Raw genomic sequence first — 17,992 nt, forward strand, 5'->3', positions numbered from 1 at the left:
ATTCTGCAGGAAACAAAGGGCAGGAAGGGCACGCAAGGAACACGGAATAGGCTCAGGCTAGAGTTTGCTTCTTTCTAATGGACAAAGGAGGCTGGGAAGGTTTTATCTAAATAAATAATCTTTTGTTCTTTCCCTTGAAACTCAGGCTGTGGCTGGGATGGAAGAGTCCAGAGCCAGTGGAAACTTGGGAGGAAGGATGGTCCAGTGGACATGAGACACTGCTCTGCTATAGGCTCCTTGTGTGAGCCGTTTAGCCACTCTGTGCCTCGGTTTCCCCATCTGTGAAAGTGATAATAGCCCTGCCACCTGGCCGGGGGGGGGGGAGGTTGGAAGGATAAAGACAGTAAAGGTTGTGAGATTTTCATCTATTATGGTAATGGGGGGGGAACTTATCTGGCCTGCCTCAGATAGAGATCTAGTCATGTCCTGGCAGCCCCTGGGGCGAGAGCCCAGACATCGGGGAAAAGATTTTTAGTCTGAGTCTTTAGAGCTCGTTTTTAACACCCATAACTAACAAAGATGTGGAGAAAGGACAGCTTTGTTAACGATACACACCCTGGCCTCCCCCACGGTGGTGGGCTTTGAGAGCTATCATAGAAATGGCCTGAGTCCTCGACATCCTGCTCCTAAACTTAGACCAGACACTACCGTACACATGAAGCAGAGAAAAGGGCTTTTTCCTGTGCGAACGCTACCCTGGACCCATCTTTTGCCACCATACAGCAGCAAGGGCAGGCAGAGACCCAACTGCTTAGCAAAAGCCAGGGGAGGTCACCTTGAAAAGAGGAGAAGCTATAGTTTTCCACACACACGGTGTTAGCATAAGAGCCACACACAGAGACCCAAAAGGCCAAAGCACGCCGCAGATCCCATGCGGCCTCTGGCCTGGCTGGAGTCGCACCCCAGTAGAATTTGGCCTGCTAACTACACGAATGACTTACGTACTAAAACACAGGAACCGGCCTGAAACAAAAAGAAGCTTCCTCTTGCTAGTGGTTCCTCGTGACCCTGCTGTTTAGAAGGTGGAAGGCCGGGCAGAGTTGCATGAGAATCGTGGTTCTAGGCCTTGTAGGACTGACAGGCCCAGCGCCAGAGGACCGGGGTTTAGCTTTTGAAATCGGAGAATCAGACTGATGGTGCTTTGCAGATGGGGAGGGGGAAACGTGTGCAGAGTTGCCTGTCTGAGTCACCCCCTTGCCCCCGTTCCATAAGGGCAAGGGCCCAGGGCCGCCCGGAGGGGAGGGGCAAGTGGGGCAATTTGCCCCAGGCCCCCACAGAATACTATAGTATAGCAAATTGTTTTTATGGAAGGGCCCCCGAAATTGCTTTGCCCCAGGCCCCCTGAATCCTCTGGGCAACACTGCAAGGGCCGGTAGTGCCCGAGCAGTCATATGCACTCACTAGCAAACTAAGGAAGACAGAGAAGTGTGAGTGTGTGTGTGTGTGTGTGCGCGCGCACGCGGGGGTGGGGGGAAGAAGGGGTTAACTTCCTCCCTGAGCGCTGACAGCTAGATGAGGCGGCTCTCTGATGTGGGGGTGAAAGCCGTTTCTAGGCCGCGTGGAAGTAAACACTACAGTGGATACAAATGAGCTTTACCTGCCATCTTGCCGTCCTTTGCTCGCACTTGCTTACCTAATGAGTTCAGCTTGGCAGTGCCTTCCCCTGGGAGAAGCCTGAGATTGCAGAATCTGAATGTCACATTTTAGGTAGCTGATTAAACAAAGGACTCGTCCTTTTCCAGGACAATGAGAAAATGAGTGAAATGAAAGCCCACACGCTGGCAGGGAGCAAATGCGTTATTAGCCCAGCCATGCAGTCAGACCCTCCCCTATGAAGGCTTGGAGAGGGGAGATGCTCTCAGAACCAATAACTCAGTTTTGTAAAGGATCCATAACAGAAGTGGAGTTGCAGGATCAAAGTCTGACTGGTCAGATGGTGTGGGGGTTCCCCCGCAGGAAGGGGAGGTGAAGAATGCCTTACAGCGTACCAATCTTGATCACATTTTACTCATCTGTAGATCTCAAAGCACAGCAACAAACTAAATCTCAGACACAGACGGAAGGGAACCGCCTTTGGGAATTGCTTTGCAGGGGGAGTTTGGGGTAGGTCGGGGTAGGTCACAGGCTGTTCCAAGCCAAAAGCATCCGCCCTCACTGAGCCCTGGAGCTGGGAAGAGCAGAGAACCCAAAGGGCCTAGTCTAAGTCCTGTTTTCACCACCCCATGATCACCTTTGAACTGGCACTTGCCACATCCTGAAGTCGCAGTTGAAAAGAACACCAAGGACAGCTACAAATTGTCTGAGGCTTCCTGCAGGGGTAGGAGCGATTCAGCTGGGCTGGGAAACAACAATTTAGCTGCACATACAGTGCCATGGCTCCAGGCCTCAGCAAAGCTCCTGGACCCGCCTACAGCCTCCACTCGTTACACTTCCAGCTCCGTGTGCCTTTGAAAAGGAAACTGTCAGAACCAAAGACAGGCTCCCCCAGCCCGGGCATCCGGCGTGCAGAGACGACACCGGCTCTGGGACAAAAGCTGAAAAAAAGGTTGGACAATTGGAGGCCGTAGTACGCATCCCAAAGCGCAGCCCGGAACGTGAAGGCACATGCAGGGGGGCTCTGGTAGGTGAATGCAGGAGGCCTGGCTTTGCTGAATATGGTTAAAAACACGTCTCCACCCAGCTTGCATCCCACGTGAACAACAACGGTCATATATATTAAGCCAGGGAAAGGCCCAAACAAGAAACTTTGCTAACACTGGATTTAAAAAGGTTGCTGGACCACAGATCGCACCTCTGCAAGCCGTGAGAGGCTAGGAAGTAAGCAGTTAAGTCATTCAGCATCTTACCTACACTCATTTGATCACCTTTTCCTAAAGATTACAGAACACACATCTAGCAGCTGCTATTTGCAATCTTACACCATCCCTCACTTACTGCCCCCCCCCACTCCACACTGAAACACATTAATACCAATCCACAGAGGCTGGAGTTCAAGGGTGTCCACTGGTTGTTCAGGGAGATAGTAGATATCGGAAAGGATCGATGAGTGGAGTAGGTGGGGTGCTAGAGGACTTGCATTCTCGTTATGGCTTGCACTGGAAGGGGGCGGGTCTGCAGCGTAGCTACCTTGGCTCAAAGTGGTTTTGCTTCTAAAACCAGACCGCAGAGATCTTGAGACTCCACTGCCAGAAACCATCCTGTCACGGGTGCCAGGAAATTAACCCGCCGACCCCATAAGTCTTCCTCACCCCCGGCCTCTGAGAGACGCATGGGACACAGTTGCTTCACTCCACTTTTATTGCTTCCTACACCCATGCCTAACAGTGTCAATTTCAAGACTCTGCAGCAGGATGTCATAATCTCCAGGCTGATGTAATGAATTCGCTGTAATAAGACCATTCTTCAGATGCTGGGCTGCTTTCTGAAGAATGGCAGTTGCTTGACTAGCCAGATGGCCCTTACCCCGGCTTACCCCCACTTGCTCCTACACACCTTCTAATCAATTGTTTTAATAAGCAACACAACATCTCGCTCATGCTGGGATATTATAAACAGTAAATTACAGCCGCATAGAAGATACTCTATATATCATATCTGTGGTTCTGATGAATGCATCTAGTTTCTCATGTGGTTTATGTTGTCACCACACATCCTTGATAAAATACTGTCCTTTGTCAGGGTTTATTCTTTAGAGCTTTTTTTTTTTTCCCCTGTTCTAGTTCCTGATTTAGAGCCAGTTTACCATGTCTGCGGTTAGAAGTATGGCTATTACTAACTCACATGAAAAAAATCACAATTCTGTGATTTTAGGGTTATGATTTTTCACCAAAAATTGTAACATTAAGATCCCAGCCTGTTCTGTTGCAAAAGCAATGTTCACAACATAAGGCCAGCCCCCAGGAAGCACAGATCATGCGTGATTAAGGACAATCCAAGCTCTGTCCACAGTAAAAGGAAGGCAATTTTAATGAGACACTTGAACAGAAACACTCACGCAAGCCCATTCAGAGTTCAAATACAGCAGAAAAATGCTGTCAAGAAATGAGACGTCAACTGTGCTACTTCTCCTGAGACAATTTAAGTGATCTACCAGGGAGCACAGACTAACCCGCCGCTCTTTGGAGCTTTTATGCTGTTTTAATGAGAACATGCCAGGCAGCTGGGGACCATAGGATGGGAAGGACAAAAATGCATCGCTGGATGCATAGACATTAAAATCAATCTATTAAAAAAAAAAAATATGAAGATTGTCACTGGTTCTTTTTCCTCCTGTAATCTTCTACTAGCCCATGCCGATTCTCCATTTCACAGCAGCAGAACGGTCAATTTCTCCCAGGGACAAAATTATATATTCACTCGTCTGGCACGTGGTCTTTCTGAGCTCTCTCAGCTCCCTGCTCAAGATGCATGTAAAATTTGCAAGAGACAAGGTTGGTGAGGTATTTTCTTGTATTGGACAACCTTCTGTTGGTGAAAGAGAGACAAGCTTTCATGCCTTTCTGGGGCACTTGATAGCTTGTCTTTTGCACCAGTGGCAGCTGGTCCAATAAAAGATTTTACCTCACCCACCTTCTCTCTCATATCTCTTGGGACCAACAAGGCTATAACACTGCAAATGTCTTAATTTGCACTTATTATTGTATGGTGCCACCTAGTGGCAGCTCGTACTACATAGGAGTTGCCCAACAATATTACTCAGAAATGATCAATTCTTTGAAGATCCCTGAATCCTGGCAGCAGCACAGAACAGCTGGCACGAGGAAGAGTGCTTTGGAGGCCTTCTTGATGAAACGCAGCATATGTGGGGAAGAGAAGAGGAACTTAACCTAAAGCACTGACCTGAATCTCACATGGTGTGAGGTTGAGCCATCTCAGCTTAATCCACCCGGAAATTTCCACAAATCCAGCACACTGACAACAGGCAGATCCACTCTGCCTGCTGCAGAGAACTCTTTATCCTGGGCAGTTAAGTTATTCAGCTCAACCCCTCTCGCCAACCCACATTTGGCTAGCGAGGCTTCAGAACTGGGGAGAAGCTATGAGGCACCCATGTGTGTGCCCTTCTCTGTGAGACATGGGACACTTAGCCCAGAGCTGGTATCAGCGCTGCCAGAATCTACTGCCAGCTAAAGGCTCTGCTAGCACTTTAACCACCACTCATCTACCCCTTCGTTCTGCTCGACTAAGCTTAGTAAAATCAAACCACTCTGAAAAGCATTAGCACTAAAAGGTCGCAAAACAGGGGCTTCCAAACTGGTTGTGAAGAGACTGCTAGTCATATGGTGCTGGCAACTCCAAGTTCTCTAGCTGCTAAGCCAGGAGTGGGCAAACTTTTTGGCCTGAGGGCCACATTGGGGTGCAAAACTGTATGGAGGGCCAGGTAGGGAAGGCTGTGCCTCCCCAAACAGCCTGGCCCCACCCAGCTCAGGACACCCCCCCCCACTCCTTGTCCCAACCACCCCGTCCCCGGACCCCCACTCCTAACCGCCCCCTGGGACTCCACCCTCTATCTACCTCCCCCTGCTCCCCATCCCAAGTGCCCCCCCTCGAACCTCTGCCCTATCCAACCGCTCCCTGACCGCCCCCTCTTGGGACCCTACCCGCTATCCAACTGCCCCCTGCTCCCATGGGCCGTAGTTTGTCCACCTCTCTGCTAAGCTATGCTACAAGGCTAAAAATACAACAAACCTCTCAGTTTGCCATGCAATCAGTCCATGTGCAGGGATGCTATGTGATTGCAAACCTCCATATGAACCCAGACACTTGCTAATCTGAGTTCAGTCTGTACTACAGAAAACCACAAACCCCAGCGCTGAACTGTCAGAAAGTTCAGTGCACAGAGCCCTGGGTGGATAAACTTCTTAGAACAAAGGTGCAACACCCCCGCGCTTAATGTCTCTTAAGAACTCAAGGCTTAGTGCCAGCGACCGGCACCTCTGCCTTCTCAGCGTGGGGATGGAAAGCTTGGCAGCTCAAGGGGTTCTATCCCTCTAAAATCAAGTTTGCCATCTTCTTTCCTCAGTTTGAGGTAACGATTGGTACAGCAGCACCAGCCAGACCCTGTGGGAGGCGGGAGTGGCCTTAATGCCCGTCTCCCAGCGAGTTCGAAGGCATCCAAGCCCTTTGCAGGTCACGCTGAGAACGCAGCATTTTTTGCTTAACTGAACGCTAGACAGGAGAACCGGAACTAACAGGGCCAACTGCAGCCCCAGCCCACGGGAAGGAAATCTCGGCATTACAGCCAGTGAACGTGTGGGATGCGAGCCACGAGTGCTTTCCCTGCACGTTAGCACGAGCGTGGACACGCTGCAGTCTAAAGAGCTAGGCCTGGCCTACCCTCAGTTTTGCCAGCGCATACATGTCAGTTAGGAGCATGGGGGGAAACCCCCACCAACTGACAGCTCTGCCAGGACAAGCCCCGGTGCAGGCGCAGTTATACTGGCTCCAGTTCTGTAGCTGGTATAGGCGGGTCTCTACTAGAGGGGCGTGACAGTATACCTGCTGCCAACTTCGTACTAGAGGCAAGGTTTGAGAGGGATGTCAAGCAGCAATTTCCCATGCTGGTGTTAGTGCCTCCATTTCTGTTCACTTCTAGAAGTGCCGGCTGCGCTGGGCTAAAGAGACCCAGCACATTTGGATGCTGTTGATAAATGAAAAGCAGACCCTATGGCAGCTGATGGTAACTTCATTTGAATAGACTGAGGGGCCGACCCAGCACGTGACCCATGTATCTTTGGCCAGCAAGCCCTGGGCTACCGCCTCGTTCAGTGGAGTACAGGTGGTACAGGCCTGGCTCCTGCAGCTACTCCAAACTGCCGGCTGGGGTAGCACGAGGACCCTGGCCACGCGCAGCTGGTACAGAGCCTGCCCGTTCGATGACATTCCTTCCGGAACAGTTACATACGCAGCAGTAGGTTGGTCAAGTCATCCTTCAGAAAAGAGAAGCCAGACACACAAGAGCAGTTCCCTCTTTTATTATCTCACACCTGAAAAGCTCTGAGCACGACTGGTTCATTTCAGCTCCTTCACAGCCAAACCTGAAGAGAAGGGAGGGAAAAAGAAAGGTTGAGTAGCTAAAGAGAGATCGATCACACTCATCATTTCTGCTTGCCTGGCTGTGAAACCCTGTAACAGGTGCACTGCATCCTGGAGACAAGCTGCTGAAAGGACTGCGGTCCCCAATGACAGGTCAGGAGTGGATTTCTCCGCCTGCCTAGAGCCTCCAGACTTGAGACCTCACTCCCATAGCTTTCAAAGCAAGAGCAGTTGCTCAGATGCTGCAAGGCTAGGGCCAGATATTCTGCTTCAGAATTAATACTGGGAGAGAGTCCATGATTTTCATACAGTAGGCGGGGCAGCAAACCCCACTGCTGCCCCAACGGAGGGCACTTAGCCCTCACACCTGGAATTCAGCACCAAAAAGCCACTTGAATTGGGCTGACACATCAAGAATGGTTTTGCTGATCTCTGAAACTCCATGGGATGGGCAGGGATGGTGTCCTTAGCCTCTCTTTGCCAGAAGCTGGGAATGGGCAATGGATCACTTGATGATTCCCTATCCCCTATTCTGCTCATTCCCTCTGGGGCACCTGGTATTGGCCACTGTTGGAAGACAGGATACTGGGCTAGATGGACCTTTGGTCTGACCCAGAATGGCCATTCTTATGGCAACACCAGAACCTCTCCTAGTAGCAGACGGCTGTGGCAAGAGGGAATTATCTCCTTCCCCACTTACAGTCCCTCCATCATTCCCTTCAGGGCAGGACTTGCAGTTCAACACTCTGCCCACGAGTGCATGTGACACCAGGGGCTCCCGGAGGAGCACTGCCAGAGTATCAGAGTCCTTTGGGTGTTATCGGATCTCTACTGCTGGTGCCTCAACCACCTCCTGGCTTGTTGGTCCACGTTACCCCATATGTATAGTCTCATTCACCCTTTTAATTGAAGACCATTACTTTCTGCAGTGACCCCTGTGGTCAGCCTCATAAGTGTCTCCCATATTTTAGCAGCTCTCTTCCTGCTCTCTTTAAAAAGCGTCACTTTCGTTACGTTAACACATGAAACCAGTGACTGCAGGGCTGGACACTTCTCCGACACTGGACTCCGGCAAAGCACAAAGTGAACTACCAGGAATAGGGGATACACAGCCAGAAGCAACAAGCTCCTAAGACAATGGGACATGCACAGCATTCAAGTGATATTAAGTGAACCAAAATTAGACAGACAGGGCAACCCCGCCCACAGTAGTTCTCCCTATGAGGTGATGTTTAAGGCATAAGGCACCTCTCCAAAAAAAAAAAAAAAAAAAGGCCATATATTTGGAGTTGAATGCCCCAACCCTACACTCACCCATGCAGTACATCATTTGAAGCTTCTTTAATGTATGTGTAGATGAGGTGTGATGTGAGGCTATCAAGTGGGGCCATAACCCTTTAGGCACAGTGAAACAGTGGTACCCAAAATGAGGACTATCATAGAATATCAGGGTTGGAAGGGACCTCAGGAGGTCATCTAGTCCAACCCCCTGCTCAAAGCAGGGCCAATCCCCAATTAAATCATCCCAGCCAGGGCTTTGTCAAGCCTGACCTTAAAAACTTCTAAGGAAGGAGATTCCACCACCTCCCTAGGTAACGCATTCCAGTATTTCACCACCCTCCTAGTGAAAAAGTTTTTCCTAATATCCAACCTAAATCTCCCACACTGCAACTTGAGACCATTACTCCTCGTTCTGTCATCTGCTACCACTGAGAACAGTCTAGAGCCATCCTCTTTGGAACCCCCTTTCAGGTAGTTGAAAGCAGCTATCAAATCCCCCCTCATTCTTCTCTTCCGTAGACTAAACATCCCCAGTTCCCTCAGCCTCTGCTCATAACTCGTGTTCTAGTCCCCTAATCATTTTTGTTGATCCTCCTTTGCTGTTCCAGAAACACTGCAGTGACTGACTATAGGTTTTACTGTTTAAGTTACACACCATAATGTGGTGTTTCCCGGATAAAGATGGTCATTGGTTTTGCAAGGGCAATTTCCCCCCTACAAATAATGCTGTTTGGCACGTGACAAAAAATGGCAACTATCAACATTTTGCCATGTATTACCATGAATTGGTTTCATATCGCAGACTCTCAATTGTCCAAGTATCCCACAAGTGACTGTAATAGTCGGATATTTTCACTTAGAATTTGCTGACCAGATCAGCCCTACACTGAAGGTTGTGCAGCAGTAGCAGCTGACTGCATATGTCCATAGTCTGTCCGGCAGAGTGGATAGATACAATGTACATGAATTCCTAATGTCACGCTGCTCCATTTGTAAGCTTTTGCACATACAACGTAGCGTCTAGTCTGGAATGCCTATGCATGTAGTCCTAGCCTTTGAAATAGTCGAGAACAGTGGTTCTCAACCCACTTAGCATACAGTTGCAACCCAGATGCGTGCTAAAGGCTGGGGTCTGGGTCTGGGCTGATGCACAGCTGCCCTGCCACCTGGTAGGGTCTGGGGCCCCTGCTGCCCGGCTCTCCACCCAGGGCTCTGCTCCTGGCCCCACTCTGTGGAGGGGGTCCCTGGGCAGGAAGTGCTGGGGATGTGGTGGGGGGGGGAGGAGAGAGAGAGGGAGGGAGGGAGAGAGAGAGAGAGAAAAAAGCAACACTGTGGTTCTCAACCTGAGGCCCAGGTAACACGCTGTCAGCTGCATATGCAGCCCACAATGATAAATAGGTTGAGAATCACTGGTCTAGGAACTAGCTTTTTAATTCAGTGACACTTATGCACAGGTCAGCATTAGTGTTAGAGCTAACATTCAAATTATGAATACGCAAAAGCTATGAGAGAAAGAAATGGCCTAAGGACTAGTAATGAAGTCCACAAACAAGTCCTTGCCCCTGCACTGAAGAAGGATAAAGATCATGTTACAGCTCTTACTAACCACTGTCAGTAACAATGACAAACTCATTTGACCCTGAATCACATCCAGAAGTGCTTAACAACATATCTACCGGTACATCGGATGTTGCATCAGTCAAGAGTCTACTGAAAACAAAAGACGTAGGTGAAGAACAAAAGGAGAGATTTGAGAGAGGTGCACTTGATTTCTGATGGGATCCGTACCTTCTTTAGTCCAGCCAAGAAATCAGACATTTAGTCTAGAAAGGGAAGGACAGCCATTACAGCTGTCAGTCCACAAATTGCTTTCCACAGAGCCCTGTCCTTAGAAAATGCAGGGATGATGTTTCAATGGCAACTGTTCTTAGTTGCCCAAGAGGACCTGTGCCTATGTCCCTCTTCCACACTGATGGAACAATGAGAACTGACAAAGCTGAATTAGGGCATCAAGCTGAAAGAATCCATGAGTTAAGAGCATGCAACAAAGAAACCACAGTGTACATCAGAGATGCTGTGGCTGTCACACAAGTCATGGCTACAGAAAATTACAGACATTCAATGAATTGGCTGTTAAGTACTTGAGGCAGGCGCTAAAAGGATTTGACAAAATTAATTCTATAATCAAAGTTTTTGACAGATATTTCAACAGTAACTCTGTGAAAACTGCAGAAAAACAGTGCCAGACAGGACATAAGGTTGGACGCAAGAGTTACCAGAGGATGGGTGGACACCCTGCGCCTCCATGGAAAAAGTTTAGAAACGTGGCGGGCAACAAGCAGGCACTTGGTAAAATTCCTCTGTGAATATGCAGCTGAGAGCGCAGGAGCACACCCGCTCCCTCTTGCTGGAAGCTTTTCCAATAGTGAAGCAGTGAAGTCCATCACCCGCAGAGGGCTAAAGAAGCCTAAGGCTTGTACAGTATTCACAAGGAAGCTTCTGCATTATGTACATGCCAATATGACGTGTGTGTCTCGGTGTCAAAGGAGCCGTAGTAATTAGGTCCCCTGATTCAGATATTTTGGTCCTTGCTGTTCGCTAATTTCCAAAAATGGAACACACAGATAACATGTGGAGTGAAACAATCACTGTTACCAGCACAACTGACTAGCATTACCTCATACCTGTGCATGGAACTTTTCCACACACTCACTCCTGACTTCTGCAGTACACACATTAACAGAATGTGACCCTGAGTCATCCATATTTTGTATTAGGGGGGAAAAAAAAAAAAATCTGTTTAACATTGTCAAAGCAAACGGAGCTTACTGCTTCAGAGACCTTGCCAAACTGGGAGAGAGATGGACAAGGTGCAATTTCTGCAGCAAAGAAGTTGGTAGCAGTGCATGACCAGAGCAAGAAAGAGAGACCCACAAAGACCTCAGTTGCTTGTGCCTCAAACTAGCCATCAAAAAGGCAAGTGTCACTGGCCAAACTCCCACCATGTCAGTCATTTTGAAGAGCACGTCAGGACACGCTCTTGGCAAACAAAGATTTGGATGCCTCTGCATAGATATTGGATCACCACTGCAACATGGATGGAAAAAGTGTGGATGAACTATTTCCTGTGTGCTTCAAGGCCCCAATGACATCTGATCTTCAGCAAGACCTTATTTGTGCCTAAACCAATAACAGTTGCCAGACAATCAACTCTGTTGCAGTCAGGACAATTTTCCCTGCACACAACTGTGTATGTGCCACAATTTTCCCTGCACACACTGTTGTAACCTACACACTCTTGACAGAGATCACGATGATGAATGAGATGTTGACTAGAAATGTCACCACTGCTATTACATTTCAATATTACCTGTATCAAATTTTACCCTTTAAATTGTTGTTGTAACACTTTGAAGTATTTGCATTGGTTTCTGTTAGTTTAATGACTATCATTTCAATACATAAATTTGAGTTTCTTTGTGACCCCAAAGTTGTAATTTAAACATATTGATGGTGTCATCATTTATCCGTTTCTACGGTAACGGCAGCACTTGACAGCTCCACATGCTCTCATCTTGAAGGAGACATAATAAGCTCTCAAATGATGCATGGGATGCGCGTAGGTGTAGAAAAGAGGCAGGCAGACTTTTTCGCCTGAGGGCCACATTGGGCTTCCAAAATTGTATGGAGGGCCGGTTAGGGGAGGCTGTGTCTCCCAAAACAGCCAGGTGTGGCCCAGCCCCCGCCTCCTTTCTGACCCCCTGCTGGCCCCATCCAACCCCCCGTTCCCTGTCCCTGACCACCCCCCTGGGATTCCTGTCCCATCACGACCCCCCTGCTTCCTGACCACCCCCAGACCCCCCACCCCTGACTGCCCCGTCACCCCATCCAACCCCCCCCCCCCCCCCGGCTCATTCCTGACTGCCCCCGCCCCCCAGACCCTTGCCCCATCCAACCCCCCTGTTCCCCGCCCTCTGACCACCTCGACCCCTATCCATACCCCCTGAACTCCCCTGCTCTCTATCCAACCCCTCTTGCCCCCTGCCTGGAGGGCCAGTGGCTGGCGGCGCTACAGCCGTGCCGCCCAGAGCGCTTGGTCAGGCTGTGGCTCTGCAACTGCGCTGCCCGGCTGCCCAGAGCATTGCTCCGGTGGCACAGCGAGGCTACGGGGGAGGGAGAACAGCAGGGGAGGGACCGGGGACTAGCCTCCCAGGCCAGGAGCTCAGGGGCCGGGCAGGAGAGTCCCGTGGGCCACAGTTTGCCCACCTCTTGGGTAGAGGGTACAGTAAGTTGACCAAATCAGTGTGTCTCCTGCTCCCCTATTTCATGTACTGTAGAATACTGTGAATACCCACAGCTTACAGATCCGATCAAGCTGAGGGAATGAACTGTGAGCCAGAACGAGGGTCTGTGCTCCATAATGTAGCGCTACCCTTCATCAAACATGTGTGTATTCTTTGGCAGCTCTTGTATGCGCAGAAAGAGCCATTTCACACACCCCCTGCTCAGCCTAGCAGTGTGAGGCTCTCAAAAGTAGAGCAAACAAAGGGGGTCCCAAAGCCTCCACTTTCCTGTTCCACCTCATGGCACAATGAAAGAGGGGTGCCAGTTCACTGGTAACTCTAGATAACACAAGAGGCTGGTTATAAGTCCTTTGAGATCTGAAAAAGTGCTATATAAAATACAGGACACCCTACCCCACAGTCAGTTACCTGGTGGCAGGGACTGCTTCAATTTCTCAGCCTTCTCCTTGTCTGTGATAACCAGAGTGTAGAGATACCGGCTGCAACGCACCTTAAATTTCACATTGTCTTTGTTCTTCTTGATCTTGACAGCTGCAGTAGAAAGAAGCTGGAGTTAGCACATCATTAGTGCCTTGCGCACACTAACTTTTGCAAGCCACTCCAGCCAGCCAAGGAAAGTCTCAGGAACCCAGTGAAAAAAGTAGCCCTCCCACTACAAGGCCTTGCACACCAGTTATTCTGCCTCAAATGTTTAAGTGCAGAGCAGAATTCAAGACTATCTAACCCTGGCCACCCTACTGCCATCACAAAGGGGCACAGTGAAAATCCAGCTCAAAAACCTCATCAGTTTGTTAGTGTCAGCTGCAGCTGAAGTGTTTTCACTGGATTTAACTCACTCCAGCCAGTAAAGAGGATAGACCACATGAGGATTTCACAAAGCAAACAGCTGTATATTTCAGGCTATTGTCCTCCAACACACACACACACAAAACTTAATGAACTGAAATTTATAGTGCCACAAATTCCAACAGAGTGAGACAGTTTAAGTGTTATGAGGTTGTATTTACCATTATGGTCTTTTTGCACATAAACAACATTTCAAGTTCCACCACCATGTTTTACATAAAATTCAAGTTATCCAAGGCTGCAGAAGATGCTTTAAATCCAGTTTTTCATCTTTGTCTTTTAGGACCAATTTAACTAGACAGTTCCTTCAAACATATGAAACTGTGCTTCTTAGCCTCCCTTCTTGAAGCAGAGTATGAAAAAGCCCCAAGAGTTCTGCATTACAGAAGCTATCGGAGGTTTACAGAACCCAGAACTGGTTGAAATGCTTTTTAAAAATGACACTATCAGCCATAATAATGTTTCAAGTACTACACCATGCCCTCACCCCTTGCTCACATAATGGGTTTTACAAAGCCCATTTTCAAGTATTTTTCCTCTTTGTTGCAGTGCAAGACCCACACAAAGAATGGAACAGTGTAAATGGGGCTCTTAAACTAGGTCGTGACATTATGTGGGGCTTGCGAGCAGTCAGCCCAACCCCAAAACCTGCTTTGCATCCAGCATTTATAATTGTGTGAAAGTGTTTTTAATTTATAAGGGGGGTTGCACTCAGAGGCTTGCAGTGTGAAAGGGGTCACCAATACAAAGGTTTGAGAACCACTGGGAAACCACACACGAAGTACTGGCAAATGCTAAAAGCAAACCGAAGAGACATTTCTCATTTTGCAATTATAGTCATCTTAGGTGCCACCTAAACAATAGCAGGTACGACAATTACAGGCAAAAGAGTGATTTAATGGTGCCTCTTTCAAAAGAATATGAAAAGCTTTTGATATTAAATATGTGGCTGAAAGGCTAGACTGAAACTGACAAGACACATGATCATACCATAGTTGCAAATAGTTTCCAACATCACTTATTTGCCAAAACCCAAGTGCAAGGTTGTGTGTCCCTGTTCACCACATTCCCATGAAGGGAAGGAGCCACACTCCTTACACTACTTGAGGTGCCCCAATAGCATCAATTCTTGCAGGAGAAATGTAGTCCTGAACTTGGGTCATGACAAAAGCAACACAAACACAGTTTATAAGAAAAAACAAACTAACATTGGTATAACCACAGTCAGGCTCTCTATTTAACAGGCACTGCAATTAGCCTCTACTTGCTTTATTTAAGCTCAGATGCTGCTATATTTATTTAGTGATTGCCACTTCCTGGATGATTATTTTTGTAGCATTCAACACAAGGTATGAGAAAACTATTGTAATCCCAGAATTTGCTCCGCTCCCCATCTTACATCATTTAATCAAGGTCACCATGTTAAGTACCAATCCAATGAGAAACCACTACTTTAAGACAGAGCTCCTCAGGGCAGGAAGTGCACCTCTACTTAATACACATACTAATACTACTATACATTAATCTTAAACAATTGAATAAGTCACTAACACATTCATTTGTGTTGGGAAGAACAGCCCCCACTCTTGTTACAAACGGAAGTGTGTGGGTCTAGACCAGAGTCAGGTTTACATCCCCTGCTAGGGACAGGATTTACCCATTAGTAGCAGACATGACAAGATTTTGTCAGTTATTTTTAGTAAAAGTCACAGACAGGTGGGTAATAAACAAAAATTCACAGAAGCCTGCGACCTGCCCCTGACTTTTACTAAAAATACCTGGGGGTGGGGATGAGAGAGAGCATGCCCACCGCTGTTCCTGAGGTAGGGGCTGACCCTTGCTGAAGCCCAAGGGGACTGGACACCTGCCAGCTGCTCCAGCATCCCAGGGGGCTGACATCTGCTCCAGCTGTGCCCCAGAACTAGTCCCAGAGGCACTGGAAAGTCACGGAATCCAGGACAGAATAGTAGCCTTAATGATGGTGAACAGGATCTACACTGAGCAGTCATTCATGGTCAGTCCTGTGTCAACAGACTCTATACAGTTGCCCTTGGACAGGAAGTTGTACCATGTGGGCAAGCCCCTGACCAATCGTCTAACGTGTACTCAAAAGCTCCAGGAATTTAAGTCCCAACATTGCTCCCTAACCACCATGTGGCCATAGCTAAACATATAAGTCAGCAGACATGCTGTGGGGCCCACGCACTCTGTCTGCACTAGGGTAAAAAGATTCCCTCCCTTCAGCTTCTACAGAGAAAAGCCCTCTTTAGCGCTTCAACAGGAGGTAATTTTTTAGAAGACAGACGGAAGCCAAGCAGACCCCATGCAGGGCTTCAACCCACCACCTGGGCAACCAGTACGACTCACATTTGGCATCTTTTCTCCTGGCTGTAAGCAGGAAGTCTTTGATCTCTTCGATTTTGCGGGGCTGAAAATACATAAATTTTTTTTTAAAATTATTATTATGAAGACTCCCTATCTGGAGCACCGCTCAGCTTGGAGAGCAGCGGGAGGCAGCATGTGTCCCCGAGCCAGCCAGCCCTAGGCCGGTCAGCTGCCCAACAGTGGGCTCGCACCAGGGAAATGCTCCGCCAGCCCCTCGCACCCGTGCCCACCCTCCGGGGCACAGGGGGAGCGGGGCGTGAGCCCAGGTCCCCAGAGCAGAGACTCCCCGCAGGGCCGGCCCGCCCTCGGCACGCCGCAGGGTCCCCCCAGGGCCCGGCCCGCCGTCCCGTCCCACCCGAGGCCCAGGCGCCCATCACCCCCACGTGCTGGCTCACCATGGCGACCGGCCGGGCTCCGGGGACCTGCGGGAGAGAAAATCCAAGATGGCGTCAGCGCGGGGGGGGGGGGGGCTGAGAACCCCCAAGCTCGCCCCTCCTCACCCCCACCCCGCCAACGGGCCCGCCCGCCTGGCCCCACACCCGCTCCCCCGTGTCCCTCATCCCCTCCTCGGGACCCCCCCGCCCGGCCCCGCCGAGGATGCCGGCGGATCCAGCCCCGCACCCCCCGGACACTCACTCAGACAGCCACAGACGCGGTGATGAAAAGGAACAAGTACTTCCGCATCCGGGCACTTAAACCAGACCCAGGCGGCTACTGGTGCCGAGAGCAGACAAAAGGCGCCGGTGGGGGCGCTCACAGCAACACAAGTGAGGAGGGCTCGCTAGCCGGAGACGTGCTGGTTTATTTGGGACCCTAGGTTTAGACAGGGGTTACAGTGTGTGGTTGTGAGGGGGGTATTGGTGTCGTGTTTGCTATTGTCTTCATTGATATGAATAGCTAGGGATAGTGCTATCGATTTTTATTACAATTATACTAATTGTATTAAGATTTTAATTAATGATAAACAATTAATTCACAACTCACGGTTGGAGTGTGTTCGTTCCTTATAATATTTTCCTTTGCCGGTTAGTCCGGATCTACTAATATTGCATTACTCCCAGCTGGGGGTCATTGTAGACACGACCACGTTTTTGTTAATGTAGAGTTGAATGCCATCCATTGCAGTTTCTTTGCTGATTGTTACAACCTCTCTTTGCTTAGTGCTATGATCCAGGTCTTCCAGCATGTTACTGGCTGTTATAAAGAGCATGGGGATCAATTGTTTTCCATGTCCACTGACGGTAGGAGAAGAAGCAATGGACTTAATCTGCAACAAGGCAGATTTATGTTAGATGTTAGGAAAAACTTTCTAACTCTAAGGGTAGTTAGGCTCTGGAATAGGCTTCCCAAGGGAGCTCTTGGAGTCCCCATCATTGGAAGCATTTAAAAACAAGTTGGACAAACACCTGCCAGGGATGATCTAGATGTTCTTGGTCCTGCCGCAGCTCCGAGGACTGGACTTGATGACTTCTCGAAGTCCCTTCCAGCCCTATGTTTCTATGATACAAGAGGAGAGAGTATGCTTTTTTTGTGGTTAAGCCAACCACAAAAGGAGACTGGGTTCTGTTCTCAGTTTAACTCCAATTTTGCTGTGTGATTTTGGACACGTCAAATCCCCCTGTGTTGTGCCTCAGTTTCCCCATCTGTAAAATGGGGGTAATGACACCTACTTTATATGGTGGCTGTGAAGCTCAATTCACTAATTTGAAGGCATCAGAGGGAAGCTGCTAGAGAAGAAGAAAGCAGGGTGTGGTTAGGGCTATCATTATTTATCAAGTTAATTATGGCAGTGCCTGGGGGCCACCTGAGAATGGGGTGCCATTGTGCTAGGCACTGGACAGACAGAATCAGAGACAGTCCCTGCCCCAAAGGGCTTACAATCTGAATAGAGCAAAGGGGCGGGTAAAGGTTTAGAACACAGAAGTGGAGCCCATCTGGGTTTGTACAGTGCCTAGCACAATGGGGGCCTGGTCCATGACTGCCACTCCTGGCTGCTGCTGCAATACAGATTATAGGACCGAGCTGGTGGCAAATTAGGTCTGCAATTTTTACGTTGGTGGTGCCATTGTCTTCTTTTGGCTTCTAAGGCAGAGAACCACCAGAGTTTTCAAAAAGAGAAAAATATTTCAGGCCTCCTTTAT

The 17,992-nt window shown here is 48.9% G+C and overlaps 1 protein-coding gene across 1 annotated transcript; it reads right to left on the bottom strand.

Annotated features, from left to right (window-relative positions):
- Positions 1-6,958: 6,958 nt before the first annotated feature.
- RPL38 (ribosomal protein L38) lies at positions 6,959-16,598 on the bottom strand. Its single transcript, XM_037914273.2, has 5 exons — positions 16,488-16,598; positions 16,247-16,273; positions 15,834-15,894; positions 13,029-13,151; positions 6,959-7,037 (listed from the first exon to the last, which is right to left on the bottom strand). Exons 2-5 carry the CDS (start codon positions 16,247-16,249, stop codon positions 7,012-7,014), a joined length of 213 nt encoding a protein of 70 aa, XP_037770201.1. The 5' UTR covers positions 16,250-16,273; positions 16,488-16,598; the 3' UTR covers positions 6,959-7,011.
- Positions 16,599-17,992: the final 1,394 nt, after the last annotated feature.

Source organism: Chelonia mydas, chromosome 14, assembly GCF_015237465.2.
Source record: "Chelonia mydas isolate rCheMyd1 chromosome 14, rCheMyd1.pri.v2, whole genome shotgun sequence".
NCBI classification, from domain to species: Eukaryota; Metazoa; Chordata; order Testudines; family Cheloniidae; genus Chelonia; species Chelonia mydas.

What these genes read in the sequence shown, in the direction of transcription:
- RPL38 (XM_037914273.2), bottom strand. An exon ending in CAGGAGAAAAGATGCCAAAT is followed by an intron (nt 13,152 to 15,833) that starts GTGAGTCGTACT and finishes TTTCTACTGCAG; the next exon opens with CTGTCAAGATCAAGAAGAAC. An exon ending in GAAGCAGTCCCTGCCACCAG is followed by an intron (nt 7,038 to 13,028) that starts GTAACTGACTGT and finishes CCTTCTCTTCAG; the next exon opens with GTTTGGCTGTGAAGGAGCTG.